This window comes from Equus quagga, chromosome 12 (genome assembly GCF_021613505.1).
Source record: "Equus quagga isolate Etosha38 chromosome 12, UCLA_HA_Equagga_1.0, whole genome shotgun sequence".
NCBI lineage: Eukaryota > Metazoa > Chordata > Mammalia > Perissodactyla > Equidae > Equus > Equus quagga.
In genome coordinates, this window is record NC_060278.1 from 81487605 (window position 1) to 81500094 (window position 12490).

At 39.7% G+C, this 12490-nt stretch overlaps 1 protein-coding gene across 5 annotated transcripts in view; it reads left to right on the forward strand.

Annotated features, from left to right (window-relative positions):
* The window catches only part of DNAAF9 (dynein axonemal assembly factor 9), a 165756-nt gene that overhangs the window by 67139 nt on the left and 86127 nt on the right, over positions 1–12490 (forward strand). For 4 of the 5 annotated variants that reach the window (XR_006891119.1, XM_046679049.1, XM_046679051.1 and 1 more), the window contains exons 11-14: positions 5835–5916; positions 7396–7432; positions 10850–10937; positions 12131–12207. Coding sequence is in view for 4 of the 5 variants with exons in the window: in XM_046679049.1 (XP_046535005.1) it covers positions 5835–5916; positions 7396–7432; positions 10850–10937; positions 12131–12207 (284 nt within the window). In the remaining variant the exon portion in view is untranslated. The remainder of the gene's footprint in view (positions 1–5834; positions 5917–7395; positions 7433–10849; positions 10938–12130; positions 12208–12490) is intronic. The other variant, XM_046679050.1, reaches the window with a different exon arrangement.

Genomic DNA, 12490 nt, shown 5'->3' on the forward strand with positions numbered 1-12490 from the left:
AAGTACATACAGCAACAGTTAAAAACCTAAAAGGAGATATTAACAATAACTCAATAATAGTAGGGGATCTCAACACTCCACTCACATCAATGGATAGATCATCCAGACGGAAAGTCAACAAGGAAACAGTGGAATTAAATGAAAAGCTAGACCAGTTGGACTTAATAGACATATATAGAACCCTCCATCCAAAAAGAGCAAAATACACATTCTTCTCAAGTGCGCCTGGAGCGTTCTCAAGGATAGACTATATGCTGGGAAACAAGGCAAACCTCAATAAATTTAAGAAGATTGAAATAATAACAAGCATCTTTTCCAATTACAGTGCTATGAAGCTGGAAATTAGTTACAAGAAAAAAGCTGAGAAAGGGACAAAGGTGTGGAGACTAAACAACATGCTATTGAACAGCCAATGGGTCGTTGAAGAAATTAAAGGAGAAATCAAAAAATATCTGGAGACGAATGAAAATGAAAACATACCATACCAACTCATATGGGATGCAACAAAAGTGATACTAAGAGGGAAATTCATCGCACTCCAGGCTCACCTTAACAAACAAGAAAAATCCCAAATAAGCAATCTCAAAGTACACTTTACTGAATTAGAAAAAGAAGAACAAAGCCCAAAGTCAGCAGAAGGAGAGGAATAATAAAAATCAGAGCAGAAATAAATGCAATTGAAACAAAAAAGGCAGTAGAAAGAATCAGTGAAACACAGAGCTGGTTCTTTGAGAGGATAACCAAAATTGACAAACCCCTAGCCAGACTTACAAAGAAAAAAAGAGAGAAAGCTCAGATAAATAAAATTAGAAATGAAAGAGGAGAAATAAAAACGGATACCACAGAAATACAAAGGATTATAAGAGAATACTATGAAAAGGTATATGCCAACAAAATAGACAATGTAGAAGAAATGGGTAAATTCTTAGACTCTCACAACCTCCCAAAGCTGAACCAAGAAGAAATAGATAATCTGAATAGACCAATCACAAGTAAAGAGATTGAAACAGTAATTGAAAACATCCCAAAAAATAAAAGCCCAGGACCAGACCGCTTCCCTGGAGAATTCTACCAAACTTTCAAATAGGACTTAATACCTATCCTTCTCAAGCTATTCCAAAAAATTAGGGAAGGCAGAATGCTTCCTAACACATTCTATGAGGCCAATGTCACTCTTGATACCAAAGCCTGACAAGGATAACATGAAAAAAGGAAAGCTACAGGCCAATATCACTGATGAACATAGATGCAAAAATCGTCAACAAATATTGGCAACCTGAATACAGAAATCTATCAAAAAGATCATACATCATGATCAAGTGGGACTTATACCAAGGACACAGGGATGGTTCAATGTCTGCAAATCAATCAGTGTGATACACCACTTTAACAAAATGAGGAATAAAAACCACACGATCATCTCAATAGATGCAGTGAAAGCATTTGAGAAGATTCAAAAACCATTTATGATAAAAACTCTTAACAAAATGGGGATAGAAGGAAATTACCTTGACATAGCAAAAACCATATATGACAAACCCACAGCCACCATCATACTCAACAGGGAAAAACTGAATGCCATCCCTTTGAGAATAGGAACAAGACAAGGGTGTCCGCTCTCACCACTCTTATTCAACACAGTACTGGAGGTTTTGACCAGATCAGTTAGGCAAGAAAAAGGAATAAAAGGAATCCAAATAGGAAATGAAGAAGTAAAACTCTCACTGTTTGCAGACAACATGATCTTATATATAGAAAACCCTAGAGAATCCATCAGAAAACTATTAGAAATAATCAACAACTACAGTAAAGTTGCAGGGCACAAAATCAACTTAGAAAAGTCAGTGGCATTTCTATACTCTAATAATGAACTTACAGAAAGAGAACTCGAGCACAGTCCCATTTACAATGGCAACAAAAAGAATAAAATATCTAGGAATAAATTTAACCAAGGAGGCAAAGGACTTATACAATGAAAACTATAAAACATTATTGAAAGAAATTGGTGATGACATAAAGAAATGGAAGATATTCCATGCATATGGGTCAGAAGAGTAAACGTAGTTAAAACGTCCATACTACCCAAAGCAATCTACAGATTCAGTGCAATCCCAGTCAGAATCCCAGTCACGTTCTTCATGGAAATAGAACAAAGAATCCTAAAATTCATATGGGGCAACCGAAGGCCCCGAATAACTAAAGCAATCCTGAGGAAAAAAAACAAAGCTGGAGGCATCACAACCCCTGACTTCAAAATGTACTGCAAAGTCATAGTAATCAAAACAGCATGGTACAGGCACAGAGATCAAGGGAACAAAACTGAAAAGCCCAGAAATAAAACTGCACGTCTACAGACAGCTAATCTTCAACAAAGGTCCCAACATAGAACGGAGAAAATATAGTCTCTTCAATAAATGGTGTTGGGAAATCTGGACAGCCACATGCAAAAGAATGAAAGTAGACCATTATCTCATGCCTTACAGAAAAGTAAACTAAAAATGGATCAAAGACTTGAAGATCAGACCTGAAACTGTAAAACTTCTGGAAGAAAATATAGGTAGTACACTCTTTAACATCAAACTTTTTAAAAGGATCTTTTCAAATACCATGTCTTCTCAGACAAAGGAAACAAAAGAAAAAATAAATGGGACTTCATCAGATTAAAGAGCTTCTGCAAGGCAAGGAAACTAGGATCAAAACAAAAAGACAACCCGCCAATTAGGAGAAAATATTTGCAAATTATGTATCTGACAAGTGGCAATCTCCAAAATATATAAAGAACTCACACAACTGAACAACAAAAAAACAAACAGCCCGATCAAAAAATGGGCAGAGGATATGAACAGACATTTTTCCAAGGAAGATATACAGATAGCCAATAAGCACATGAAAAGACGTTCAACATCATTAATCTTCAGGGAAATGCAAATCAAAACTACACTAAGATAGCACCTTACCACTGTTAAAATGGCTGTAATTACTAAGACTAAAAATAACAAGTGTTGGAGAGGGTGTAGAGAAAAGGGAACCCTCATACACTGCTGGTGGGAATGCAAACTGGTGTAGCCACTGTAGAAAACAATATGGAGATTCCCCAAAAAACTAAAAGTAGAAATACCATGTGACCCAGCTATCCTACTACTGGGTATCTATCCAAACAACTTGAAATCAACAATCCAAGGTGACCCATGTACCCCTATATTCATTGCAGCACTGTTCACAATAGCCAAGACATGGAAGTAATCCAAGTGCCCATCACCGATGATTGGATAAAGAAGATTTGGTATATATATACAATGGAATACTACTCACCAGAAAAAAAGACAAAATCATCCCATCTGCAACAACATGGGTAGACTTGAAAGATATTATGCTAAGTGAAATAAGCCAGACAGAGAAAGACAAACACCATATGATTTCACTCATATGTGGAAGATAAACAAACACACGGACAAAGAGAACAGTTCCATGCTTACCAGGGGAAGGGGGCTAGGGGGAGGGCACAGGGGGTGAAGGGGTGCACTTATATGCTGACCGTCAAGAAATAATGTACAAGTGAAATTTCACAATGATGTAAACTATTATGAACTCAATAAAAAAAAAAATCCAAAACTGACAACACCAAATGCTGGAAAGAACGTGGAGCAACAGGAACTCACGTTCATTACTGGTAAGAATGAAAAACGGCACAGCCGCTTGGGAAGACAGTTTGGCAGTTTCTTACAAAACTAAACATAATCTTAGCATATGATCCATTAGTCGTGCTCCTTGGTATTTACCCACATGAGTTGAAAACTTATGTCTGCACAAAAACCTACACAAGGAACGTTTTAATAACAGTTTTATTCATAATTGCCAAAACTTGGAAGCAGCCAAGATGTCCTTCAGTGAATGGTTAAATAAACTGTGGTACATCCAGACAATGGAATATTTTTCATTGATAAAAAGAAAGAGGTATCAAGCCTTAAAAAGGCATGGAGAAACCTGAAATGCATATTGCTAAGTGAAAGAAGCCAATTTGCAAAGGCTGTGTATTGTATGGTTCCAACTATATGGCATTCTGGAAAAGGTAAAGCAATGGAGACAGTTAAAAGATCAGTGGTTGCCAGGAGTTTGGAAGGGAAAAGAGAATAGATGGAGCAATGGGGATTTTTAGGGTTAGTGAAACTATTCTGTATAATATAGTCATGATGGACACATGTCATGCATTTGTGAAAACCCATAGAATGTACAACACAAAGAATGAACCCTAATGTAAACTTTGTTAATAATTAGTTAATGTATTGGTCAGACTTTTTAGTTAATAATAATTTATCAATATTAGTTCATCAGTTATAACAAATGTAACAATATTATAGGACATAAATAATAGGGGAAATTGTGGGGGTAGAGGGAAGGAGAGGAGATATGTGGGAACTCTGTGTACTTTTCCATCAGTTTTTCTGTATACCTAAAACTGCTCTAAAAAATAGCCTATTAATAAAAAAAGTTATCAAGTTCTTTACACAACTTTCTGTAATAATTGGGGGTCTTTATTTTACAAACACAGAAATCTAATGAAGTCAAGAAACTTACCTGAGTTCTAGTCCTGGGGTTGGGGGGCCCTAGATTATGACTGCTCATCTTCATTCAGCTATTCATTTCAAGGTAACATACTTACCCTTTCCATTTCTGTGCCATTTGTGAATAATTTACTGATTAATAGGTGACATATAAAATGTAAATCCAGATTATCTGATGTTTTACATTACATATGCAAATTTTGCTCTGCCGATTTCTTTTTTAATGTAAATGTCAGTGAATTTGATGTCAATATGTGCTTACACAAATTTATGACATGATCGAAGGAAGCAGATTTGAAACACATGGCACCTTTAAAAAAACCTTTTGTTAGGGAAAATTTGGAAATCCAAGGAACATGTTTTAATTGAGGAACTACACCTATTAACCAACAGTTAGAAATATGTACATGTGTTTTCATTTAGGGTCATGGCAATATTGATCATATTCACTATGGTGAATTATAGGTTAGTCAGAATAAGTTCTTATTTCAGATCTGTAACTTGGATTCACAGTGTTCACAATATTACAGAAAAATACCTTGTATTCTCTTGAGACTTCCAAACAATGTCTTCCTTAAACAATGGAGTAAAATGGAAGGAATGAATATTTGTGTCATATTTAGCTACTTTTTATATATTGTGCTAATTTCCTTTACTTTAGTTCTTGTGGTAGCATTTTTGCATTTTGTACCTGCTATCCTAGGAGCCCTGATGAAATCTTGGATTTTCAAAAGAGAAAAGGACATCCATTTCCATGTCTATATAAACGAACAACTGATCAGGGAAGAAGAATAAGAATTTAAAAATCTAGAGAACTTATTTTTCTCTTCTGCAAGGCCTATGTATGGAGATGAGATACAAATGAAGGTGGGGACCTGGATAGGACCCTCCTTTCCTGAATTTGTAGCTGCCCCCCACGTCACCTGTCATGTTGGCCAGTGTCCTTACTGTGAAAATTCTGGCTTTGATATTAATAGCAGTCAAAACCCAAGCACATTTCTTCTTCTTTTCCTTTTATGTTGTGAATTCATTAGCATCCTAGGATGACCCAAACAGTAACCTCACGATATAGCCAAGATTAAAAACATACACATAAGATGCCTTTGGAAAAACAACAATTAAAGATGATCTTTTCCCTTGCCTTTAAAAACTAATAAATCAGCTGTTTGTAAAATTAAATTGATTTCCGTTAACTGTATACTTTTTGTTTCTCTAACAGTACACACCTAAGTCCCTCCTCCTTTTTTACTTTTATTTTTTCCTGACATCCAGGTAGTACAGTGCGTCTCACCAAAGGGACCCCTTGCTTGTTCAAGAACATACTTTTTTGGAGCTACTCACATTCCTTATTTGGGTAAGTCCCTGTAAGTCATCATCTCATCAATTTACCTAATGAATAGTTTCTCCCATGAACAAGAAATGGAATCACGATTTACTACTTTCTTCAGAAGTTATGATATGAGTGCCGCCCCCATGGCCGAGTGGTTAAGCTCACGCGCTCCACTGTGGTGGCCCAGGGTTTTGCTGGTTTGGGTCCTGAGTGCAGACCTAGCACTGCTCATCAAGCCATGCTGCAGTGGCACCCCACATAGCAGGACTAGAACCAGACCTATAACTAGAATACACAACTGTGTACTGGGGGGCTTTGGGGGGAAGAAGGAGGAAAAAAAGCAGTTATGATACCAATTTGTAGGCTTCTACCTTCCTCTCTGATTCCAGGTGTTCAGGAAGAATAATTATCAGCTCAACATATATTAAGTCTAACCATGTGTAAGACTGTGTGCTCAGTGTCAGAGGGAAGACAAAGATGAGTGAGTCCTGTTTGGAGATACCAGGAGGTATGGGCTGCACTGGGAGCTTGGGGGTCTCAGCCAGGTGCCTGCTCTTCTTGTAAGGAAAATGAGGAAGGGCCATGGTAGAAGGCCACGACCTGGGAACATTCACAGGAGCAAGTACTCCATGCTGCAGGGCCATCCAGAAAAGCTAGGCTGACTGGGGCTTCCCTGCTTGCTAGGGTAACAAGAAGCCACAGATATCCAAAGAGACGTGGAGAAGAACCTCTGGAACGAATGAGGATGTCAGCACTGCTCCACAGAGGAGAGTATATCAGCTTTTCTCCTGAGTGTTTTTATAGAAGCTGAGAAACTGAAAGAAGCATGACTTGGGCCAGATAATTAAGAAGATTAAAAAAGAGGCAGAAATGAGCCTGTTTACTTACACCTCCTAATTAAAAAAAATTAAAAATAAAGGCAAAAACATTCCAGAGCATAAGATTCCACCTGTCTTCTCTGGTGTTTAGTGGTGATGCTGAGTGGGTTGTTAAAGTCAGTGTCAGGGGTGAAGGTCCAGGAGGATACTGGGAGAAGCTAGGTTTCACTGTTGTTTGCACTTTTACTGTACTTAAAAAAAAGTAGTAGTTTTTTTTTTTTTTTTTTTAATAACCCCACTGGCCTAAAGGTACATCTTCTTTTTTTTTTGGAGTTTATTTTTCCTTTTTCTCCCCTGGTACATAGTTGTATATTTTTAGTTGTGGGTCCTTCTAGTTGTGGCATGTGGGATGCCGCTTCAGCATGGCTTGATGAACAGTGCCATGTCTGCGCCCAGGATCCGAACCAGTGAAACCCTGGGCCGCTGAAGTGGAGTGCACGAACTTAACCACTCGGCCACAAGACTGGCCCCAAATGTAGTAGTTCTTGACATCTCTTTCAAATTAAATTAAGAAATTCCAGCCTCCTTATGCAGTGTTTGCATCTCCTGTGATCTTGTCACATTCTTAACCACTCAGCCATGGGGCCAGCTAGTCACATTCTTAATACATCGTTCCCTTTCACAGGTGATGACAACAAGCAGCCCAAGAAAACTGAGCAGATGTAAGTCTTCATTTCTATTTCATTTTTTTTCTTTCTCAAAGTTGAGTTACTCAGAAGTTACGGCTGTCCTGTCTACTTTTTGAGATCAGCATTGGATAGGACATCTGGTTTCAGAGATGAGCGGAGCTATATAATTTCCTGGGAGGTCCCAGCCCCTGTCTGTCAGCTTGGAGTCCAGGCCGGAGACTGCCAGCTGTGTCATCTGCTCCTCTCTCCAGAATCCAGAGACTTTCTACCTGCACACCCAGGCATTTAAATAGCATAACTCTTCTTAATATGTCTCCTACATAGTGTATTTTTTATTAGGGGCTTTCCTAAAAGTAAAACATCCTGAAACCCATTGGGAGAATCTGTGTAGAACCTCATCTGATCTGAGCAGTGTTTCCTCTGGATTTGACACTTAGGCTCATGGAACAGAGCTAGGATCCAAACTTAGGTTGTGTAACTTTAGGAAGGTCCTCTGTTGACTAGGGTGAAACCAAAGACAGGAAATAAACTAATTAATGCTTGTATTAGTCTGCTTGGGCTGCCATAACAAAATACCACAGGCTGGGTGGCTTAAACAGCAGAAATTTATTTTATCACAATTCTGGAGGCTAGAAGTCCAAGATCTAAGTACCAGCAGGGTTGGTTTCTGGTGAGGCCTCTCTCCTTAAGTTGCAGACCGCCGCCTTCTCACTGTATCCTCACATGGCCTTTCTTATATGTTCAGGTAGAGAGAGAGATCTGTGGTGTCTCTTCCTCTTCTTATAAGGACACCAGTCCTATTGGATTAGGGCCCTACCCTTATGACCTCATTTAACTTTAATTACCTCCCTAAAGGCCCTGTTGCCAAATACAGTCACATTAGGGGTTAGGCTTCAACGTGAATTTTGGGAGGACACAATTCAGTCCATAATAATGCTGGAACTACTGAATTCCAAAAAGGAATTTTCTTTCCGAAATATAAGCATAATAGAGTTTTCTTATTACCTAATTACATATCCCAGCATAAACTAGTGGGGTCTAGACCAGTGCTTCCTAAACGTTAACAGTGATAGCCACAAAGAATCATCTAAGAATCTTTTTAAAGATGTATATTCCCTAGGCTACAGTAGTTCCCAGAACTACTGAATCAGAATCTCTGGGTTGGGGCCCATGAAGCTGTTTTGGAAAAAATATATGTAAGTAATATAATCACACTACAGAAAATTTGGAAAATAGAGAAGAGAAAATAAGATCAACCATAGTTCCTCCTCTTTGGCACTACTCATTTGTATCTTAATGTGTATCTTGCTGGGCTTTTAAAAAATTATACATTTCCATTTTGTGTAGCTGTAATTATAGTGTGTCTACAGTTTTTTTTGTGGGTTTTCTTCGCTTTAGCAACAAGTCAACCACATTCTCATATATTGGTGGGTCTGTATAGTCTTACTTTGTACCTGCCTATGCTTCCATGCCAGCTGTGCTTATCCACTGCCCTGGATCCTCATCTTAGACCCTTAGATATTTCGCCTAAACCTAACCCATTGGTGCCGTGCTTCAGGGACTGGTATTGAGGGGTGTTTGGGCCCACGTCAGGAGACTTGCTGAATCATAGACTTGGTGGAACTTGGGCCTTGTGGAGTCCTAGTGAAGGCAACAGCAGTGCTATCCAGGCACGGAGCAGACCCTTCCCTTGTCCTGGGTTTCAGGCCTCCCCTCCAGGCCATTTCACGAGTCAGCAGCCAGGTGGCTTTGTATTGAGCTCTTGTCTGAGGTCCGTATAGGAGAAGGCCAAGCACGAGGGAGGCCTGACCCATGTTGGTACCTAGTAATGTTTGAGTCGAGCTGAGTCGGGGAACGAGGAAGGGTGTCTTTGTATGTCTTTGGTGTGGGCCTCTATAAAGCTTTGCCTTTAGTGTCAAGGTGTGGAGGATTCTGGTCTTACCTGGAAGTGGCCAAGCTCATTGACAAGGTTCCTGCCGGGCCCCTTCCTACCAGGACATACCCTTCTCCCATGACCTGGCCAACAATCTTCAGGATATGTTGATCCTTGGAGCTGTCATTTTGTTATGTGTACTTTTTCTTCTACCCAGCTCAAGTCTCTTACCTACAATGTAGAGGAGTGATGCAGGACCCAAGGAGGAAATTAAAGAAGTTGGCCGGATGATGTGTCTGAGAGCAGACATGAGTTCAAGTCTGTCATTAATTTTCTGTGGCCTTGGACAGTTTATTCCACCTCCAGAGGACTTATTTGCTTTTTCTGTCAGATGAGAGTGTTAGACCAGATCATTTCTGTGTTCCTTCCTGCTTTCAACTCCTGTTGCCTTCCTTCACCTGTTGCAAGAGTCTCAGGCTTAAAAATAGACATATTCTTAAGTGAGGCTTTATCATTTCCTTGCTTGGCACCTTCTTTACCTTTCAGGACCTCGTGGATGAGCCCCTTCTCTCTATAATTATCCTAATAACATCCTGGGTCTCCTTCCTCTAAAGCAGCAGTTCTCAACCAAGGGCAGTTTTACTCCTACCGGTCCTCCCACCCCACCTTTCCTCCCCCCATTCCCAGGGACATGTGGCAATGTCTGGAGATATTTTTGTTTGTCACAACTGGGGCTACTATAGGCATCTAATAGATAGAGGCTGGGGATGCTGCTAAACATCCTATAATGCACAGGACAGACCCCACAACAAAGAATTATCTGGACCATAATGCTGAGATTAAGAAACCCTGCCCTAAAGGGAACCAGACTTGGATTTTCTAGGGACCTTTATGGCAGTCCCAATCTGGCAAAGAAAAAACCTTCTTATAATGACTTTAGGTGGTGAGAAGTCAGAGAAAAAGACCAAGATTGGTGAGGGGGGAGGGGGGATACTTTAGGAGGGGGATGTTTCCCCTTAAAAGTATTCTCTATTCTCTAGATCAGGTAAGCTGCTGAGAAAGTGGTCTGCAACTGTTAATTTGAATTTAAGTGGAGCTCATCTCCTTGGAATAATCCCTTTTGCCCTCTGAGGTCTCCCACCCTGAGGTTTCAGTAGCAGCTAGCCTTTAGCAGACCTAGGGAGGAGACAACATGAAGGTGTAGTGTGGTTGGTCTCTGGAAAAGCAGCAAGTGTTTGTCATGACACTGAAGGGATTCCAGGTCCTTGGGTAGCTGTTCCTATGCATGGAGGGGTCAGGGAGCCCACAGAGTTTTCTTCTGTTGGATCATAAACAGGGAGAGTTGGTCTTTTGAGCAGAATTAAGAACTGACTTTTCTTATCATGGTTTAACAAGGGCAAAGTATAAATCAGATGGGGTGCATGGCTTTTAAAAGGTTTAGAAATCAGTGTGTTCCATTTTTGTACTTTTCTCATTCTGTTTAAAAATCCGTTCCTTACAGAATGTCATTTATGTGCATGTAGATTTTGATGTAACCTTGTGATGCTGTAGTTAACCCTCACTTTTTGTTTTTAAAGTAGGCTCTTGTCCCAGGTATATGCTGCTGTTACTGAGGCTGTTTTGGCTGGCATTGCATGTTATGCTAAAACTTCCAGTTTAACAAAGGTAATTTAAAATACATTGCTCTTTCCCTAGTAGTTATTTTTAATGTAAAACTTGCTATGCATCTGTTTTTTCTTTGGACACTTCGTAGTACTCAGTTTTGTGTTAGCTTGGGCCTCAGTGGAGCTGGCACCAGAGAGATGCCTTTAGAGCACTGAGCTTGTGCTGCTGTGGCCCAGCTGCCATTGTCTTATGAGTGACAGCTAATTAGAACTTCTTTGTAGACATCTGGTTGTGTTAAAGAAAAATCCTTCTCTTAGCATATTGTTTTACTTAATAGTTTTTTAAAAAGACTTTTAGAAGTTAAAAAATAAAGAAAAATATAGATTATTCTACTGGAAATTTTCATAAGGTTGGATAAATTTGTTTTGAGCTACATAGTTTGATTTCCTATAATTCAATGTTTTAAAAAAACAACTAAAGATTAGAAAATCTGACTTGCATTTCCTAGATAAGCATGCGTTCTCCTTCTCTGACTGGTCTCTTCCTTGCTGTTTTCTGGTTACCCTGCCCTGCTGAGTTGGATTCCTATATCTGACCCAGTAAGGAGATGAGAAGAGTCAGCTTGATGCCTCCCAATGCCAATAGGACCTTTCCTGAAGGAAGCCATTTGACATTGGAAAGGTTGTGTATGATGTAGATATCAGAGAGACTGTAGCCTAGTCATTAGCTCCTTGCCATCTTCCCTCCTCACTGAACTTGACTCCCTGGTACTTGGGATTTCTCAGCCCTTTAGCTGAAAGCTTACGCAAAACATAGGATGTCCTTCAATATCAGTTCTCACACTTTTGTTTTTTAGCTAATCTTTTGTAACTCCAGGTTTTGAATATTTTTAGCATCTGGCAGAAACTATGAAGATGGTAATCCCACCCCCAGGGCCAGGGAACTGGGGAGGAGAAAGCACTTTTCCAGACCTCACAATGGTACCATCACAGCTGGTTACAGCTCACCCACAGATCAGGTTCCAGTGCCCACCTGCCTCAATGAAATGTGTCCTGTGAACCCAACCTGAAGAAAGCGGGCACCTGTTTCCCTTAACGTGATGTTTCGCTTTAATCTATCAATGTGTACAAAGTAGTCACATAGTGGGGAGGGGCACAGTGTTCTCCTGGCTGTTAGAAGGGCTTTTCCTATCAGTGATGTGTATTCTTTCCTGCTGTGAAAGCTAATTGTCTGTTTTGTCATTGGTTTTACAGGCCAAGGAGATAGCTGAAAAGACCCTGGCATCTGGGTTAGATTCTTTTGAGTTGATGCAGTTTAAGGCAGCCCTACGGTAAGCAATGACTGATATTTTCTATAAGAAATTTTTGGTTGTTTGTTTTTTAAAACTCTTTTTTCCTACTATTTGATATTCTGTCTCCCCTTTGAGAAATGTTCCAGTAAAATAATGGGACATATGAAGGAGAGTCATTCATGATCAGAGCTTTATTTGAAGGCCAAGGAGCCAGATGGAGGAACTGTGTGAGAAAGAGTCAGACACATGTCCTGATGCTGGGGTGGGAGGCAGATCAATCCCAGAATCATCAGAAACCTGGCAAACCCAGATGCAGAGGTTA